At 41.5% G+C, this 19,864-nt stretch overlaps 1 protein-coding gene and 1 long non-coding RNA gene across 2 annotated transcripts in view; one reads left to right on the top strand and one right to left on the bottom strand.

Moving 5' to 3' along the window:
• The window catches only part of stk32a (serine/threonine kinase 32A), a 91,953-nt gene that overhangs the window by 46,172 nt on the left and 25,917 nt on the right, over nt 1-19,864 (bottom strand). The window contains exon 5 of the mRNA XM_049591746.1: nt 14,282-14,455. Coding sequence (XP_049447703.1) covers nt 14,282-14,455 — 174 coding nt within the window. The remainder of the gene's footprint in view (nt 1-14,281; nt 14,456-19,864) is intronic.
• LOC125898095 (uncharacterized) overlaps nt 1-19,864 on the top strand; it is a 90,882-nt gene that overhangs the window by 49,438 nt on the left and 21,580 nt on the right. The gene's annotated exons all lie outside the window — the stretch shown is intronic.

Here is a 19,864-nt window from a genome sequence, read left to right as displayed (position 1 = left end):
TAGGTTTTGTTGATGTTGCCGATTCAAGTTTTGCAATTTGCAAAGGCTTTGAGATTTACCGTCTGTTTCCGTAGTAAAAGAGAAGACTTAAGAAAGCACATTGAGTTGTCGCCTGCTCATTTCAGCTGGCAGATTTGTTTTGTGTTAATAAGCCTGGATAAATGCTTTGCACCGTCTATTAGTGCTGAGAAACAGATGGGTCTGTTGCAGCCCCGGTCACACCAGTGCTGTGTGAAGACAGGACTGCTTGGCTAGGTGACACCTCAACCATCTGCAAGCGTTTACTACTTTGAACGGGATGCTTAGGTGACACAGCAAAAAGGAGTGCAAGATGAAAGAGTTACACTGTCAGATGAATCGGATGAAAAGTAAAGGGGAAAAAAATAATTTGGGAAATACTTTTTCAGCTTCTAAAGCCAGATCCTGTACCATACACTGACAATGACTAAACTAGGTTGCAATTTATGATCATCAGTCATTCTTTGTCAGGGCAGTCGCACATGAAATTGTACCACTTGTAGGTGCACATTTTCCAGTCTGATTCTCAGACTTTTTTCATCTCAGAGTAAAAAGGCATATTATGATAATCGAAAACACTTTGCATATGAATTGACAGCTGTGTATGAATCATTCAGCCAAAAAATAGCAGAGAAACACAAGGACGGGAAAGGAGGTATAAATTAGGTGTATGAAATATAAAGATAAACTGAGATAAGGGTGAAAGGTAAACGGAATGAAATGAAATGGGAAAATGGTCAGACTGAGAGAGAGTTGGTAGACTGAGTCAGACAGCTATACATTTACTGAGTACGAGTGATAAAGAGCTGTAGGTATAATTTGAGAGATGAAGGCAGGGTATCAACCTATTCTCATATCGTCTTTATGATGTCAGCTAGCAACGTTTTGTCTCACCCCTCTGGGTCTTGATTGTGACGCACAGGGCACTCTTTAGCACGTCTATATGACGCACAGCTGCAACATAATGTTGTGAAATGGTTGTGGTTAGGTTTAGACAACAACATAACTTTATTAAGTTTAGACAAAAGATCATGTGTTGGGTTAAAATAAATGTTTTTTATGTAACCTAATGTTACAAATACTTCATGTGAGTGACATTAGTGCCAAACAACCTTACGGAAATTACGTTACTTTCAAACAATGGTGACTTTTGGTTTCACACAGGATGTACGTATGTAAGTAACATTAAAACAATGGTTGAAACAACATTGACTTTTGTTTTTGCATGGGTCAGGACCCGTCCCGTGGGTGACCTATCCACCTCCCACCATACGGGGACTTTCTTGCTCTTTACACCACATTAGCTGCTCTCAGCGTCAAGCATTGCCTCAGATCTGTTTACACAGGAGTTAGTTGAAAGCCCAGTGCATCTCGTAAAGGCAATAAAAGGTGCCTTTGGCGTCGATGTTACACGCCAGGTGCATGACAAAGCATCAGTATTCTGGGACCCAGAATGGGCCTTGCATAGTGAGAGAAAACAGAATGTAACACATAGTGCTAATCTGTACAGATAAATTGAGAAAATGAAATGAAGAGCTAATAAGACGACTTGGACAAAACAGGGAACGAGGGGAGGAGATTTCAACCTCTTTCACACATAGTTCCTGGTAACTTACTTGGTTAACCTTTCAGGCGGAGCTAGCAATTTCACTATTCACACATGCACTACATACATTTAAGATCATTTCCGTCTTGCACCTTTTCACACATGCAGTGACAATGCTGGAATATATGGAACATTGGACGGTCATGCAGATGCCGAAACTAAAACTAAGAACATGGCAGAGCTGTTTTTGTCCAGTGCTAATGCCATTGTAATGTATTTAATATTCAACAAGTTTGTGATACAAGTAATGTTTTTGTGTGACCTACTTGAATCAGAAACACACATTCAGTACCTTAAGTGCCAGTAAATGTCATCGTCAGAGTTTTGTAACTGGTTCGCCTGCTCCATGTGACGACATGTTCTGTAACCTTTTATGTGCTTGTCCCTGTAATGTGACTGCTTTCATTTACAGAACAGCTGTGCTTGCATTTTCCCTGAAATTTTACAAGGTCTTGAGGTGTGAAATGGGCAGTGCAGATATCCCCGAATATTGATCCCTGCTCCCATTTATACATGACCCCATGCAGGTTGCCAAACAGGGAAAGACTGCATATGTGGAAGGGGCTATAAAGAGCTAAGGCTGAGTGAAGAGACAGAGACAGAGAGTACAAAGAGCAAATTGAGTTGAGTAGGGTAAAAGGACTGAAGTGAGCGATGGAAAAAAAAAAAGAATGGAGGGAAAAATTTGGGTCTTTTCTGAGTGAGGAGTGAGACGAACGGACAGGAGAGCTCGGCGCAAGCTGATCCCCTCGGCTTTTCTCTCGGTTGACTGACCCTACAAGCTATTAGCAGGATCTAATGGCCTCATTACAGCCTTCTATCAGAGGGAGAGGGGTAACTGAAGCCTGTGCCTGGTCATATGATACTGCGCTGATACTAGAGTGGGCCAGCACACCTGACAACGGAGGCTTAGACACACACACAGGTCATACAACCACACAGCCACACACTCCGATTATTCAAAGAGCTAACAAGCTGAAAGCATGCACATCTTCACACGCATATGCAGAAGCCAAATAAGAACACGCACACACACCTGTGAGGTCAGTCATTTAGTTCTCGAAGGAGCTGCACAAAAACATTTTATTTAAATCAGAAACAATGTATGTGTGTATGCTCTTTGTCACAGATACATTTCAAACGGTACTGCATGTACTGAGGTTCCATGTCCGACCCGACTTACATTATGTCTGACACTCGTCTGTTTTCTGGATTTGGGCAACCTGACAAATAGATGATTGTTCTCAGCCATATGAAATTATTTAAAATTAATATTTAGTGGATTTCCACTTAAATTCCATTTTTTAAATCCATAGTTGCTACAGTGAAATTGGTGTTACTGGTTTCCTGGGAATAGATTGCAGGCAGTTTAATCAGAGGCTCTTTCATGGCTCTGCTGCTTTAGTAGTTCTCTTTCCCACTCCAGAATAAAAAAAACGGGAGAGCTGTTTGAGATTGTGCCTCTCCCTCTCTGTCACAAAGGAGAGTGGAGGAGCTCTGGAAGCCCCAGAAAGCCCACAGCTCAGCTACATCACACACTCCAAACAAGCAATACACACATAAACACACATGAACACAGTTGGGGCATAGAAATATGCACACGCTCGCAGATACACACAGTGTCAGAATCCCTCAGTTCTAAGTACCCACGCCCACCAGCCATTGAAGAGCGAGTCAGACAGCCGCTGCCTTTGAACGTGAATTGAAAGCCCAACTAGACCCATAGAGGCTAACAGCTCCAACCCAGCAAACTGCTGCGTCTCTCACTCACCCTTTCTTCTTCCCGTGAAAGAAAAGCAGCACTGACAAGTTGTGAGAACGACACAGGTGTACATGCATGTGTGTCTGTCGCCGCGTTGAGGCACATGGGTAAACATTTCGTGTATGTGTATGACAGTAGCAACTTCGGAGCTGAGAGATGTTCATTCCTTATTCATTATCAGATACCGAGTACATGTGGTTGACGAAAGTCAGGCTTGACAAGTCCCTAGTCTAATTTGGAGCTGATATTTGGGAGACGGAGAGCGCCAAGCAGACACTGAAAGCAGCCAGTCGGCACTAAAAAGCCAAGGCCAAAACTCACATCACAATTACCAGTGATGAATAATTCACAGAGTCAGAAACATTCAGAGAGTGTTACAGAAAAAATGTCAACTCTCTCCTCCCTCTTTGACTCTGTATCTCTGCCTGTAGCTCCTCCTGTCTGTCCCCACGTCTGCCTTTCTGACTGCTTGGATACATTGCTCACTGCCAAAATCTCTCTCCGTCTTTCTCCTGCAGGCAGACACGTGAGTTAGATGCACAAGCAGGCAATTAATGATCTTTTTGGAGCAGACTAGCTCGTAAACATTCTATCATGTTCAGAGTGCAAAACCTCCTCCCATCAACTAATCTGCTGTTGTGAGCCGGGTGAGCTGAGGGAGATTTTCGACAACGATAATGCTCAATTCACCATTTCGTGGTGGCGAGTAGTATCAGAGAGCTGGCACCAGCTGGCACCTTAATCTGCATTTATGAAATAGGAGTGTATAATTTCTCTCCACTCTCACTACCCTCCCTCCTGGTTCTTCTTTTTCTTCCTCTGCTAGGAAATAAAACATTAACACACTCCATGAATAAAGAATACTTCACTTGAAGACATGACAAACGCTCGCCATTTCGAGAAGCTGATGGAGAGGAAGAGTAATGACTTAGTCTGCCTCCATGCAATCTGCAGTGCTGCATATCTCCATCCACGAGAAGACCCACTGAGAGTTTTTTTAAAACCTCCTTTCACCTTCCATTAACCAGTTAGGTGAATTAAGACCATATTCCCTTTTGGCAGCTTGGCAAAAGGCCTCTAGAGGAGAAGGGGATGAAGGAGCAAATAAATTATTTGAAGCGGAGCTATGCTTTGTGCCACTCCCTCAGAGAAAAAGACAGATCCTGCACAGCTGAGACTAAGAAATGAGGATGAGGGAGAGAAGAGCATGGGAAAGAAAAGTACAGTAGGTAGAGAAAAATAGCACGAGAGGGAAAAGGGGGAGTGGTAATGAGAGGGATTATGAGGGAAAGGCACTGTATACTGTGTGTGTGTGTGTGGGGGGGAGAGAGAGAGAGAGAGAGATGGGGAAAAGAGATCATAGCTTGCAAAAGCAAATCCTCCTTGGCTGAAATAGGCTTGCTGCTGCAACAGCTGGGTCTCAGTACGCTTCAGGAAACTGAATAAATAGACTGGACGATTTCCATGGAATGACCAAACCAACAATGTGTTCGTCCATCTTTCAGTACTTTACAACTTTAAGTGGCACTCAGCCCCTAAGCTTATATGTTGCTGTTGAAGATGAAAACCTTTAAAAATGTGTCAGTAGTATAGTATATAGGCTTACATTTACCAGGTGTCTTGAAGATGCTGCTGGGAAGTATTCTTAACCCCCCCCCCCTCCAAAAAAAATTTACTCAAACAGGCGTAAATAGTGCGCGTTTGTTGGGGACTTTTTGCAGCCGTAGATTAATACACATCTGGCGGTCTAGTTAGTGTTTACATGAACAAGATGTTGCATGTGGGATAGAGTCAAAATAAACTACAGTGTCCATTTTTATGGTCATTTAAGAACATTTCATCCAGGGCAAAGGTGTGGAAGTTTTTTTAATAGATTTTGGACAACTATTGAGGTCTATGAAACACAAAATAAACTCCTGTATATATGGCTTTTGCTGCACAGATAGTCGTTACAGTTTCAGTTTTTTCAGAGGCTTTGTTAAGAATCCGAAAACTCTAGAATATCTATCTAATTTTTTTTTTTTTTTTTTTTAATACAAATACTCGAAAGGAGTACTTTCTTATAAAAGGTGCGATCCTGGGGGTGACCAAGTTGTCTCAAGCACTTCAAGCAGACAGTGGCATCTATGATCGCCAGCATGACAAGACTATGGCAGAAATGGGTGTGATTTTTTTGATGACGTGTTAGGTGTACATCTCACCGCCAAGAGACTTAAAAAGCAAATTAGTGAGACAATGAGGTCAGGAGCTCCTTACCCTTAGCCCAGATGACGAGATCAGCCACAATACCACAGGGACAGTAAATGATTATTATTGCCATATCATGCCCTGTTATTGTTCAGAAAGGGCTGCCGATGCATATGTTACACCAGAGACCAATACTGTTGTGTTAAACGCTGCACTGGTTATGCCTCTTTTGCTTCCGGGATGCTGGCATGCTGTCTAAAATCACACACTGGGGTGGCAGGATGCCACCACTGTTGGGTTGTGTCTAAAAAAAAAAAAAGCAAAAGTAGCATAATAAAGAGATACAAATGCATGACACTGACAAAGCTATTGAATCCTCGATACAATAATTAAAGCTGCCTAGTGGAGTTTTTACATATAAACCAATGTCCGTTACATTACAGCCACTGCCAAACGAGTTATTAGGATGATCATTGAACGCATCTCCACCACACAACAGTCTCTGGTTTGCTTAGAAGCACTATTGCCTCTCAGGAGCGACATTCCTGCGCTGTCGCACAGGAAATGACGCATTTGACGTAGAGTTCAAAGAGCGCATGCGCAGTTGGAAATGTCGGAGACAACGAGGCTAGCAGAGGAGCTACTGAAAGATGTCTGAAAACCCAAAGAAACGGCCCACGAAAGCTTCCGAAGCCTCTGGAGCTGGTCCCACTGGTCCTCCCCAACCGCCGCGACGTTCAGAAGAAGGAAAAAAGGCAAAACGACAGAGTGACAAACACAGAAATAAAGCCCGTTTCACAAAGAGCGCACAGAGCACAGACCTCCACCGACAAACCCATTCATTGTGTATGTGCTACTGCGGCGCAAGAGCGCACCGCTCTGCCATCGAGCTGTCTGTATTGTAATGAATCACTCACGAGCAGGAGACCAGAGTAGCATTCGGGAAAAAGGCCTGTTTATTTGTGCACTCCAAAAACTCCGGTAACACTCCAGGGGGGTAACACGTAAAAGTCTCCATCCCAAACTCTGACTCTTCTAGTGTAGCACACTTCATACACACATACTCACTTACAGTACCCAGCGGGGCAGCCCTCCCCCTCTCTGCTCCACCAATCTCCAGCCCGCACACTGACTGACAGCTGACTCCACTCATACCACACTCACCACTGCCCCAGGGTGGCTACAGTATATTTGTTCATAGCAAATGAAGCAACGAAAATTATTGGGTGGTAAATAGGTGTATCATTTAGCTTTGTGCGGTGCGGGAGCGTCACTCGTATTGCCAGCGTCATCGAACGGCGCATGCTGACTGTTATTGTTGCAGTACTCGGAAAAACACGGCAGATGGCGCAAATGGGCAAAACTAAACAGGGCAGCTTTAATAAAAGAGCACATTTTGCAATAGCAACAAAGTGTAATAGTGGCTTCTTGAAGATGTATCCTGGTCATGTGCGGTTTTATTCATTCATTCAATATACGTAACCACTTATCCCATTGAGGGTCTGTGAAAGGAAGCCAGAGACCCCAGAGAAAACCCACGCTGACACTGGGACAACGTGCAACCTCCACACAGAAGGGCCCCAGCTGGCTATCTGGTTCGAACCCTGAAACCCTCTTGCTGTGAGGCGACAGTGCTAACAGAGCCATCATGTTGGACCTCAGGAAGAATAGCGATGGCTATGCTGCAGCTAATGGGGACCCTACATAAAACTAACTAACAAGCTAACCCCGGTTTTATTCAGTTAGTCCATTTCCAACAGGTTGTTTGAACACTTAGAATCTGCTAAAAAAAAAACAGTGCGACCTTCATGCATCATGGGTGTATTGTTTATGTTTCACTGTGAGATTCACAAACTGATCTTCCTGAGGTCTGTCTGAAGGATCGCTATTCATCTCTGTCAGTTTGATAGGAACCACATGAGTAGTTCCTGATCCACTTAAATGGGCAGTGTGTTTGCTAAATGAAACAGTCAGGAATATTGACTTGTTAAAAGCATCTACTGGCTGACAACATGCAAGTCTTTCCATTATCCAGGAGGCAACAAAATGCACCTGAGGATTCAGCCTGAGATAATTGTTGTTGATGTCAAAGAGGCTGTGGTGAGGTAAATGTATGCACATACACACACATTGATGCCTTCCCCTTTCACACACTTGCCATTTATCTTTCCACTTGTTTGGAGAGACTCGTCAAGTCTCTGAAGGTGTCATCTAATTGAGACTCTGTCTGTTGTCTGTAATTCAAACTCCTCAGAGAGCTTAGGGTTAAAAACACTGACTCACCTACCCTGAAAAAACCTAAACCTGACACATGACACCCCTGAGGATGATCATATTCTGAGCATGATGGTTAAAAATGAAAATACACACCCCAAAATATATTTTTCCATCACAACAGGATTATATAGCCAAGAAAAAGGGACTGATACATAACCTGTGGTGGAATTTGATGAATGTATTTGTGTCTTTAAAAACATGGGTCCATTTGTCAACTAATAGTAAGAAGTTTTACACTGTGATTTAAGTTTTCTTCAATTCTTGATAATGATGAAAATATTAATTTAAACCATAGCTCTGGTTATTACAACAGTTTTGGCCATAATTTTTAATCGTTGATAATAACATTTTATTTCGAGATAAGTATTATAAACACTTCCAAGATTGTCCCTACTTTCTAGGCTTCAAGTTAAATCTGTTTCCATTTAATAACACAGTGGAATTAAATTAACTTCCATCTTGCGTCATATTTGATGCTCTGAGGCTCCTGTATGTCCCATGACGATGCTGCCGTCTCTTTTATTTTCCATCCAGGCTCTGTCAAAATGAGCTGAACTGCTGTTGTTAACCTCATTGCTGCTCTCTCCCAGTTCCCTTGAGATAGATCGTATTTGCCATACAGTGGCATACAGTGCAGGAGCTCATTATTGAAAATAATTAGCAATACTAAACACGGAGATGTGTGTGTCACTGCTGCAATCATGGTGTTATGGATCCCAGTATGGTTACAGAGGGAGACAGAACTCCCTCCCTCCAAGATCTATAACCTGACCTTGACTAAACTTTGAGATTTCTATGATGCTCACATAGCTTTTAAATCATATTCCTCAACTAAAATTGCTGTTTTTTTTTTAAAACAACAACAACAACAACAACAACAACAACAACAACAACACAGTGCTAATGCCTTGAACTTAGGTGAGATACATAGACTTTAATTGTTGTCAGCATTTGTAAATCAAGTCCATAAATAATTATTTAAAAGGTACCACACAAGGCTCAGTATTAGGCCCCCTGCCGTTTACTCTTCACATAAGTATTTGTTTTCCAATTGAGCATTGTCATTTTAGTTTTTATGCTGCTGACACCGTCTTGTATGCCATTGTCTCTACTACAAACAAGGACTTTCTGGTACTACTTGAATGATCTGTGACACAAATTGAAGTTAGAAACACACTCTGAGGGACTCTGTAGTTACACTTAGTGACATTTTTTTTTTTAAAACTATTTGTGTTTGTTTAATAAGGATGTCTTAAGGCTGTCACTTGTATCATGGAAATAAATAAAAGTAAATGTTGACAAGGGTTCAATAACTTAACATTACCAAATATATCATTAACTCAATATAACTACAACCACTTCATGAGAGATGTTAAATTCATCCAGTGTGTTGCTGATGCTTTCTGCAAAATGGACAGCTGTGTGGCTTCCTCTCAGTACCTTAGTACACCGTACATTATTGTCAACCTCCCATGAGTATGAAGTACAGTGAGCTGTGACTGTGTCATAAGTATGTGTGGCTAGTGTTTCTACGTATGTTGTTGTACAGTGGCACTATGCATTTTAAGAAAGTGGTGTGACTTGTAATTTTATATCATGGCTCCAGCTTTATCATGCATCCTGAAAGCCCTTGTCAATGGTTGTACACTTGCCCTTGCTCTACTCGCCTGTGGTGCCTCCACTGCCTTACTCGGGTGGCAAGCTAACGTTAGCAAGTGAGTCTGTACAATTGTTAGTGTTGTAGATTAAGATGGCTGCAAATACAAACTAGACAAACAGACGTTTTCATAGCAAACAACTGGCTTAAGCTTTATTTACTGATAGGTCAAGAGGGAATACAACAGGTCAAGCTGATAGTAAAAAAAAATTTAGTGTCCTTGGCTGGATCACAGAGCAATCTACTTTAAATGGTCTTCTGGCTTATAAACAATCTGTTGTGCTCATAGACATTTTGAAAAAAAACATTACCTTGTTCGCATGAATGGTCAAATTTTGTGTGATAACTGCTCTTGTGGGAAGGATCTGTCTTGTTGTGAACAGACCCTTTTACTGTTAGTAAACAGTATGATGTTTTTTGGTGGACAAGGCTTAGCTGGAGGCAAAACTTTCCTCCACAGACAATATTTAGCGCTGGCTAGCAATTTCTGTTGGCTTGTTTTAGATAATGGAGGAAGATGATGCGAGTGGTGCTTTTGGAAATACTCAGTCCAAGTGCTGCAGCACACTCTGGCACAAACTGGACTGTTAGTAAAATCTGAGCACTGTCAGAATGTACTGCTTGGTGATCCAGAGCAACGCACTGTTGCAATGACTGAGCACACTCTCAGCACTCTGTCTGGTGAGACGGAGCAGCAGAGCACCAAGTGGAATGAATTTGTGATTAAGAGTTTGTTAATTCATATAGAAACATAGTCTCCATTTATACATAGTTGTCTTCATTTTTGTTAACGGGCAGTGGTGGCTGGTATGTGATAAAATTTAAGTTTTGAGCCATGACTCCTTCTATTCTGGCTCCCACTAACACAACAAGATGACATTTTAGGTCTACTATGTAGCCTACAGCCCTGTGGTGGAGAGTCATGTTTTGCCTCCAGCTAACAAACTGATGTCATTAGTGGGGTTTCCATCCAAATGTATTGAAATTTTTGAGCGAATTTTGTGAAAATGCGCAAAAGAAAATGCGAATTTATGCCCGTTTCCATTCGTTGTTGTCTTGCAATTATTGGGAGTCAACAGGAAGAGCAGTAGGTGGCGCGTCTCCTGAAAAATGAACAAAAAAAAAAACACCCCGTGGAAGAAGAGTGCGCCATGAGATGACGTCATAAGAGAGTGTCTTATGCCCACTGTAAACAACAACATACTCAACTGACCATGGACAGATTCCTGATAAACCTGTCGGGTCTTTGGAGAACTCTGGTTAGCATTTTGTCAGCGTTCACAGCGCACGTAACCATCTTGAAGAAGAGACGACAAAGAAGAAGTTTAATGTTAAGAGTACTGTCGGAAATAGCTGGAAGGAGACCACCGCGTCGTTCTCTGTGTGTATGAGAACGTAGGCGTGTGAGGGACTTTTGGGAAGTAGTTGTCCAGCAGCATTTCACTCATGAGCTCTGGCTGAAACATTTCCGTATGTCAAGGGCCACATTTGAGGATCTGTGTGCCAGTACGTCATTGTTTATTCGCAAAAGCTGTTTCCATAGCAAAAAGTTGCATTTTCCTTTTATCAATACGCTGACAAATCCACCCCCTCCAAGCGTATAAACTTTTTTTGCTAATTTTCGGCCTTTTTTCGAATTTCTGGCGTTTCCATCCAAGTTTTTTTCTGCAATTTTTGAAAATGCGAATAAAAATAGGTGGATGGAAACCCCACTATAACCCCACTACCCTAGATGGACTCATTTGGACATCTTGTCATCATATTGAACCAAACTACTACCAAGCACATTCTTTTGAGGTCATGATCAAACATGTAAATAGCATAATTACTGTGTTGTTACATTGCATGCGATTAATGTCATTATCATCATTACTACCCTCATTATCATCAAATTCATCAAAGACCAACGGAAGGAGAATGTGTACATCCTGCATTTACACACATAGAAGGCTTTAAGTGTATTCGCTCCCCGCACCAAAGTCAGCACGTCCACATCTGAGGGAGGAAATTATATATTCAATTTCCATGGAGATGAGCTGAGAGTTACTTTCAGCTTCTCTTCCTATTTGAAGCTAATGAATGCAGATTGAAAAGATGTTGATTCCGTCTAAACAAACGCCCCCAACACCTGCACATCAAGTGGCAAGTCTGTCCTCTCCAGCACTAAAATAGAAAACATAATTTAAATATTCATATCCCTCAGTGGTCTCAATGAATAAGCAAATTAATAATCTGTCTCATTTAATTCTCTCTCTCTCTGTCTTTCCTGTGGAGGTATAACAGCGTGGACAAGAGCAAGTGGTCTGCTTTACGTTAAATGGCGTAATTTGTCATCTGGGGGTGTTGATGAATTAGTGTTCTCTGTTGCAGTGATGCTTCCTATTAGTCATGATCTGAGAAGGCCTCTCTCTCGGTGTTTACCTCTGTGCTCAGTCACCAGAGTGGAGGAGTAAGTCAGAACAATGGATGGACTACGGACATCACAGTGCCTCACATATTGGAGCAAAGCTCTACTCAGGTTGTCCCTGCTAAAAATGTATGCACTTACAGTACTGTAAGAGTTATTAGAAGACAAAGAGTATACATTATGTTCTGCTCTGGTTGCCTTTATTAGTGTTCCAGATGAAATGCATGGGGCACAGGCGTGATGCATCACATAGGCGGATTGAAGTGGGCTTTTTTACCTGCTACAGACTCCATCTTTTTAGCGTTTGGTTGCCTGTCAGCTTACTGTGGGGGTATTGAGTTTTGCCAAGTCATAATTCAGTTGGCTATGCAGGCTTTGGAAGTGTGAGAATTAATTAACTGGATTGTTTTAACTATATGATGCATTGATTTGATTGATTTATCTCAATGTAAAATGTAAAACACCTACAAGGCTGCTCTGCTGCATTGCATTGCCTCTGGTTGTTGCACTGCATTCGCACCCTATCCAAACTATTGTTTGGTATGCATTTTTAATTTCTTCCCTAGCTATTTGGGATCAGTAGGACCTGATAAGTATAAAAAGCCCAGCACTGTCAACAACAATTAAGTCCTAATGTCCTCAAACGAGGCGATAATAAAGTCCCAGTGTCTTCAAACGAGTACTTTCTAATTAACAGCGTCTTAGCTTGTTACTGTGGCTAAAATTAGTCAAATTTGTTGCCATATCAATCTACAAACATTATTCATCATAAATAAACCAGTTTCAACCATAAAATGTGATCAGGTATGGACCTTGTCCACTTGTGTGTCAGGATCGGCTGCAGACTCACCTGGCAGAAGTGGCTCCTATCTTGTTTTTGCATGGATTGGTGTATTGTGCTCTTAATACCGCTACGTGGCACAAACATGTCCACAAATGAGGACAACAGGTCTAAGTTTAGTAGAATGAAGTATAAGGTGCAACAAACCCAAAATGTGATGTCCACGTATGAGGACACGGGGTCTCAGGAGGATATATAAATTCTAATGTACATTTCCACTGCCCAAATTCCATCAGTACATTAAATCATATTATACTCATAAGAAGCTTAACAATAAAAGGAAGGCAAAATGACTTGAATGTGAAAACATCTGCAGAAATGGTTGACTTTCACTGACATTATCTTAACACGTTGAGGAAAAACTTACAAGTGGGAAGACTGAAATCAATTAGATCAAAAGAGTCGCGAGTATGAAATGACTCTGTTCTTGTACAACTGGAATTAGTTTTGTGGAATTTACATTATGTTGATTTCATAAAGCTAAAATTGGGGAAAGCGGAACTGTGGAAATTTGGAATAAAAGTCTCTAATATAACCCTGTTATAAATAGGGACTTAGTTTTGTGTGCCACTGAGGTAAATCAATCCACTGTAACCACACATGGGACGTCACGCTCAACACAAACCCATGACTCCAGTGTCAAAATCCTGTCCTTTGTGCAACCACCCACACTGACGACATTTACTTGTGTTCAGTTTAACAATGACACTTGCAGGATTGATGAAAAAATGGCAGTGAATACGTTTCCTCCCAAATGTATTTGGCAAAGCAAATGAGAAAATAATATGAGACAGGGTTGCTGTAGTTTTGTATTTTATCTGCAATGTCCCAACATAAATTAGAAAAATATATGTTCATGTTATACCAGTTAGAAAGAAAGGGACAGTTTTTCACTTTTTGCTCACTTAATGTATTTATGTATTTTGGCAGCATCATTGGCTGTAACAGGATATCCCAATTTCCTTGAGTCACTTCAACAACTTAAAATAATAAAGTTGGGCCGTAGCCATGTCTTTCTTGGCCATGCGAGTCGATGGCTCTGCCATAGCAGCAGATATTTCTGCCTAAAAAGCACTTAACCTGCATTTTACAAATGAAATAAGGCATTGAAACAGCAGTGGGGACAGAACTGGTGCATTTCATGATGGGCATAGTCTGCAGCTCAGGGTAAACTGTTGTGTCAGGTGTGACCTCCATGTCAAGACAGCTTGACCTTTCTGCACAGTGGTGGAGCAGTCATATTAGAAAATAATATTGAAGTGGACAGCCAAGGAGAAAAGAACACCAGGGTAGATAATGCTCAAACTAGGTGGTGAAAAACAAGAGAGACAGAACAGGGACGCGTACAGTAGCAGGAAGAGAAATAATGGGGTAACCAGTCAAAGACTATTTCAAAGAGTTATTTGTATCGATAGAGAGGGCAGCAAACACTTATCGGCATAATTAACCATTATTAATAAATAACTGCAATATAATAAATACAAACAAATGTTTCAGATGCAAGAAATGAAGAGAAACCATCTCACCTGTGTATGATACGCTTGCTGCGGAGGTATCCCAGGGCAAGGGCCAATTCACAGATGTACAGTTTGACGGTGCTCTCTGAGAAATGGACGTTCTGCTGGAGGTGATAGCGCAGGTCTCCTCCCAAGAGCAGGTCCACCACCATAAACATGTCCTCCTCATCCTGGAAGGAATACCTGCAGGGGTAGACAGGTCGTTAGTAGTGAAGAGTGACAAGACCGAAGGTGGTGGCGAGGGCAGGTGGTGGAGAAGACAGGGATCAGAAAAGAGGATGAAATGGAAATGGGTGGATGCATACGAGGGAGAGAGAGATGTGTGATCAGAATGAAGGGGGAGAAGAAATCAGAAACAAAAGTGAAAATAACAGTGATTACAGAAAGAATGAGAAATAAGACAGGATATTGTTGGTGGGGACAGGTTTGAAGCCAGGGTAAATATGGAGATGTGGAGGTAGCAGGAGAACAGAGAAGGAGGGAAATAAAGGGTGGAAGAGGAAGACAGTGGTGTCACATATTTACCATCAATCGGTGTACAACAAGGGTTTCCACAAGAAAAAGATGAATGTCTTACTGAGCAGAATGTTGTTTTTCTGACTTTTCATATTGCTCCAACGCTGAAAATATAAGAGTTTTACCCTTCAGCAAGAAAAGACGATGACAAGCGCAAATTGAATTCATGTTAGCCTTGTGCTCCTCAGGCAAATCAACCTTTATAAGACAGTGCGCAAGTCCTCCGTACAAAGGGTTTGACAAGAAAAAATGCTTCAGAAAAACTACCCATCAGTATTCAAACCCCATGATCTTTAAGAAATACAAAAAAATTTACGTCCGGAGCCTCCCAGGGTCTCTGAGGGTTGATGCTGCTCTATTCTGTATGACTTACAAGAAGCAGAAGAAAAACACTCATCACACTTACTCATATTGCATGGGGTGAGCACGTTGGCTGAGTCATGCCTGTGGAAATACTCATTATCCTGTCTTGAAGACTAACAAGCTAAGAAAATCCCTCAATATCTTGTACACAAGTGGCTATGATAGTTGGAAGGTAGGTATTTGAACATGTTTTTGGCAGCCTAGAAATATGCCTTGTAAACTGTAAGATATTATTCTTCTGTGTTGTCTTTTTCTTCCTTCTCTCCTTTTTAAGCCGTACAGTGATTATTTTTATTGTCTAGGTTTTATGCCTCCACGGCAATGGTAGCCATGGCCAAAGGCATTATTTTGTCGTCCAACCATCTAGTGTTGCACGGTGTACTGGTACCAACGGTAGACCGCGGTACTTAAACATGACGGTACATATGATGCCATAATGTTGGACAACCCACAACCCTGCCGGGTGTGATAAAATAAGATACGATAAGATCTTTATTGTCTTCCTTAGAAGAAATTTGTTTTGGACCTGCGAGAGACCGTCCACCGTCACACAGCCACCACATATACAGACAACATATAAATTAAGAAGACAAATATATACCCCCCGCCCCAACATCCCCAAGTATTGCACATTGCCCCTAAGTTTAAGAAGTTGACCTTGTGGGTTGAACGGGGGTACGGCGGAGGCTCCACCGTATTCCTGTCAAATATGGCGGTCATGTGCTCCGCGGTGCAAGGTAACGGCTTACCAGTGACCGAGAAGCCCGGCTCCAGGTCCAATAATTTCCTCTTTGTTGGTTTCATGACTGCCAAGAAGTACCTGAACAGCCGATCCGTGGCGGCACACAGGTATGTGACATGTCAGAGGGGAAACGAGCCGTTCACATTTCTCTCTTTGTGGCAGGTAACGGTCCACAAACCTCACCGCACTTAAGGTACTGTTCTTAACTTATCAGAGGAGGAGGGTGGCTGGTTGATTTTTATTTTATTTATTTATTTTATTTTGATCCCCCCTATGTTAATCACTTATTGATGCTGTTTTTGAAGTATGAATAAGTCAATAAGTAATTTATTCCATTGAAATATCATTGATGTATTATAGAAAAGTGATTTATCTTTTTATAAATGACAAAAGGCACATCTGCCTCATTTTTGTTGTGGTATTCTGATACTACTCAGAACCGTGACACTTTCACTGGTATTGTACTATGGGTCCCAATTTTGGTACCGTGACAACACTATAACCATCTATATGTGTGTGCGTCCACCCCATTCTAATGAACGCAATATCTCAAGAACATAACAAGGGAATTTCCTCCAATTTGGCACAAACATCCACTTTGACTAGACAATAAACTGATTGGAATTCGGTCGTCGAAGATCAAACATCAAGGTCACTGACCTCCCAAAACATGTTGGCCATAAATCAAGAACTCATACGCTAACTATGACACAGTTTCACTCAAATGTCTAAAAATGATAAAGTGATAACACTGTATATCCAAAATGCCGAAGGTCAGCTTCACTGTGACATTTTAATTTTCTTCAAAGCACTTTTCTGGCCACTATTCAACATTGTAACTCACGAACAAAAGCACAGACATCTTGTCAGATACTGAAAAGGTGACTCTAACCTCAGATGCCCACCTTGACACTGTGCTGATTGTATAGATCTTCTGTGCTGCCAGGGGTGAAATGTGTGTGAAGCATCTGTATTTTCATAGAGATGGATGTAGACTGTAACTGCAACTTGACTGGTATGAGGAAGCTTACTGCAAGGCACTTATTCTAGTTTAATAATGACCGTAATTTTTGTTACCTACTACAAAATAAGGTTTTGGGCCCTCATTTATTACCAGTTTAATTCTAACATTCTTGTTAATTAAAAAGATTTCACCATGCAAATTATGTGAGAAATAAAGACCAAAACTGTGCACCGAAATATTCCAGGTTGTTTACTGAAGAGCATTATAAACTAAGATAAAATACAATACGCCATCCGCATATTTAAACATACACTTAGGATGCACTCACCATCAGAGATGCATCCAATTGCTCTCTGGTTTCTAGAGCAAAAAGCAAATGAGGACAGTTACAACAGACAAAACACACCAGTAATCTCTGTTGTGATTACATTAGTGATCATCAAACAGATTATCCTGGCCTTTTTTTTTTTTTTAATGTGACATAGAGTGACATGCACAGTGTCACTGAGCATTTGTACCTCTTTTTTTCCTTCACCACTGGCAGTATGAAACGCTTATGCCATTTATTGAGCAAAGTTCTGCATCCACTCAGCAACATTGTCTGCTCAGATGGCTCGCTGCCCCGCTTTTCTCTCTATTTAGGGTTAACAGGATTTTCATGAGACTGGTGAGTGTCTTGCCATTTCATTAAAGCAGACCATTTTTCCTTATGTCAGTATGTGGTTTATAGATTTGGCATGGAAAACTGAACTGTCTGCTTCCCTGTCTCCAGCAAGGAAAGTGGCAAAAATGTCACTTCCTTTATTCAGGATTGAAATATTCGTATATTCTCTGCATACTGTATAGTATTTGTTTGCATTTGCCTCAGTCCTCTGTTTGTGTGTGAGTAATGTTCTGGGTGGCAGTGCTTCTTGTGGCCATCCATCTATTCATCCATCCATCAAGCACTGTCATGCACAGCAAGTCTTTATCAGCATGCGGCCCACTGCATCGCCATTTGAGAAGCTGTTGCACAAATCATCATTGATTTTACATGCTGAGAGTCCCACTGGGGCCACACTTTTTTCCCTCCCTTCAAAACGATGAGATAATTAGTTTCTCTCCCACAAGAAACTTATTCATGCAAAAATACTATTAAAAATAATTGCAGCAACCAACTTTTTTTTTTGCTTGCCTAAAGCGTTGCTCTGTGTAGTGTCTGCAACACAACGTTCTACAGATCTTCTGGAAAATACCACACTACCACCCCTCTCAAGTCCTTCAACATGTTGCTGATCTAAAAATGAGAAGACAACAATTTCACTGAAGTGGGTTTGAATGTGTTAGGTTTTGAATTTAAAGGAACACTTTTGGATTTTTCAACCTGGATCCTGTTATCCTATGTTTTTGTGTCTAAGTGACTAATGGGAACAACGGTTTTTGAATCTGGTCCAGTATTGAGTGAGAGCGCTGCAGCCAGCAGCAGCAAAACAGACTGCAGTGAAACCACTTGGGACTTAGGCACCATCAATTTATGTTCACTAAAAGGGCTTGTTTAAGTGTTATTATGGAAAACATCCCTACAATGATAGACCTGTTTTTAAGGAAAAAAAATGCAAGCCCTGAAACCACTATCACCAACCCACCAGACCCTGTTTAAATGAACAGTAATTTTAGGGTGCTTTCACACCTGCCCTGTTTGGTTCAGTTCAATGGCACTCAAGTATTTTTGCCCCCTAAGTGCAGTTTACTTGGGCAGGTGTGAACACAGCAGTCACACTCAGGTGCACACCAAAACAAGCAGACCAAACATTCTTGAAGAGGTGGTCTCGGTCTGGTTACAAATGAACTCTCCTGTGGTTCGTTTGAGGTGAGAATGTGTTTTCACCTTGATCTGAACCAACTGCAGTCACATGACACATTGTTTGGATTAAACATGAGCATGTTACAGTCCTGGAGGATTATTAATATGCACCTCCTCCTGTACTGCCTTAATATGCACATTCAGCACATCCAATGCATCAAAACATTGTTTTCTAGTTGGAGCCGCGCCTCGTTTTCAAACTGTATGCTTTGACTAAAATGAACAATGACAGCAATATAGTCCACGATGAGCAGCGCTAAAATCAACCTGCGTAGTTGTCCCTCCATTGTGACATTAGAAAGTGTTGCATTTATCTTGTAAGTGTACTCTTCTTCAACATTTGGTTTATTTCCTCGATTTTGCCCCCCGCAAGGCGTTTTATTTGGTCCACTTGTAAATGCTACTGTGAGAACACGAACCAACTCTAGGCAATTGTGCAACTTTGTTACAAAATTAGTCCCTGATACGGACCAAAGCAAGTGAACTCTAGGTCTGAAAAATAGGGGAAATAGGGTTTAGTATGAAAAATACCAAAGTTACCCATTGAGTAGGTTTTTTTTTTTTTCTTTTTTACTCCAGAGGCAGATCGGTCTTTGTAAGCACCATCTTGGCTCAAACTCAACGCTCAATGTCCGGGGGTAGCTTTTTGCCACGTTGGTGAACTCCGCTCCTCGGGGCCCTTCTCCAATAAACTGGAGGTGGTGCTTTTCTGCACTGGATGGTAGATTGATTGAGCTGACTCAAAACTGTCTGCTAAGGCTCAGATAATGCTGAGACCACTTAACATCTGATTGCCAATGGCCTCAGAGTGTGGAAAGACTATCTGTTAGATACTCGTCCTGAAGATGCACACACATTTGGCAAAGTCACAAAGAGGTGCATGACGATACAGCAATCTCCTTCCTTCTCAGTTTCAGATAAAAGATGCATTAAATATTATGATGTATTTTTATAAAATAAACTGGCAAAAATCAATGCGACATCTTGAATTTGAATGAGTGACTCTGTTCTGAACACCCAGATGCACAATCAACAAACAGTTCTCATGAAAATAAGTTTTGGGGTGGGGGAAGAAATGAGAAGAGGCCAGCCCTTCCCACTTAGTTTATAATACAGTACAGCTGAATGGATGGGCCCAGCTGCAATGCTATCAATCACTCAGAC

This window comes from Epinephelus fuscoguttatus, linkage group LG12 (assembly GCF_011397635.1).
Source record: "Epinephelus fuscoguttatus linkage group LG12, E.fuscoguttatus.final_Chr_v1".
In the NCBI taxonomy this organism is placed as follows: domain Eukaryota; kingdom Metazoa; phylum Chordata; class Actinopteri; order Perciformes; family Serranidae; genus Epinephelus; species Epinephelus fuscoguttatus.
This window is presented reverse-complemented; position numbering and strand designations above follow the sequence as displayed.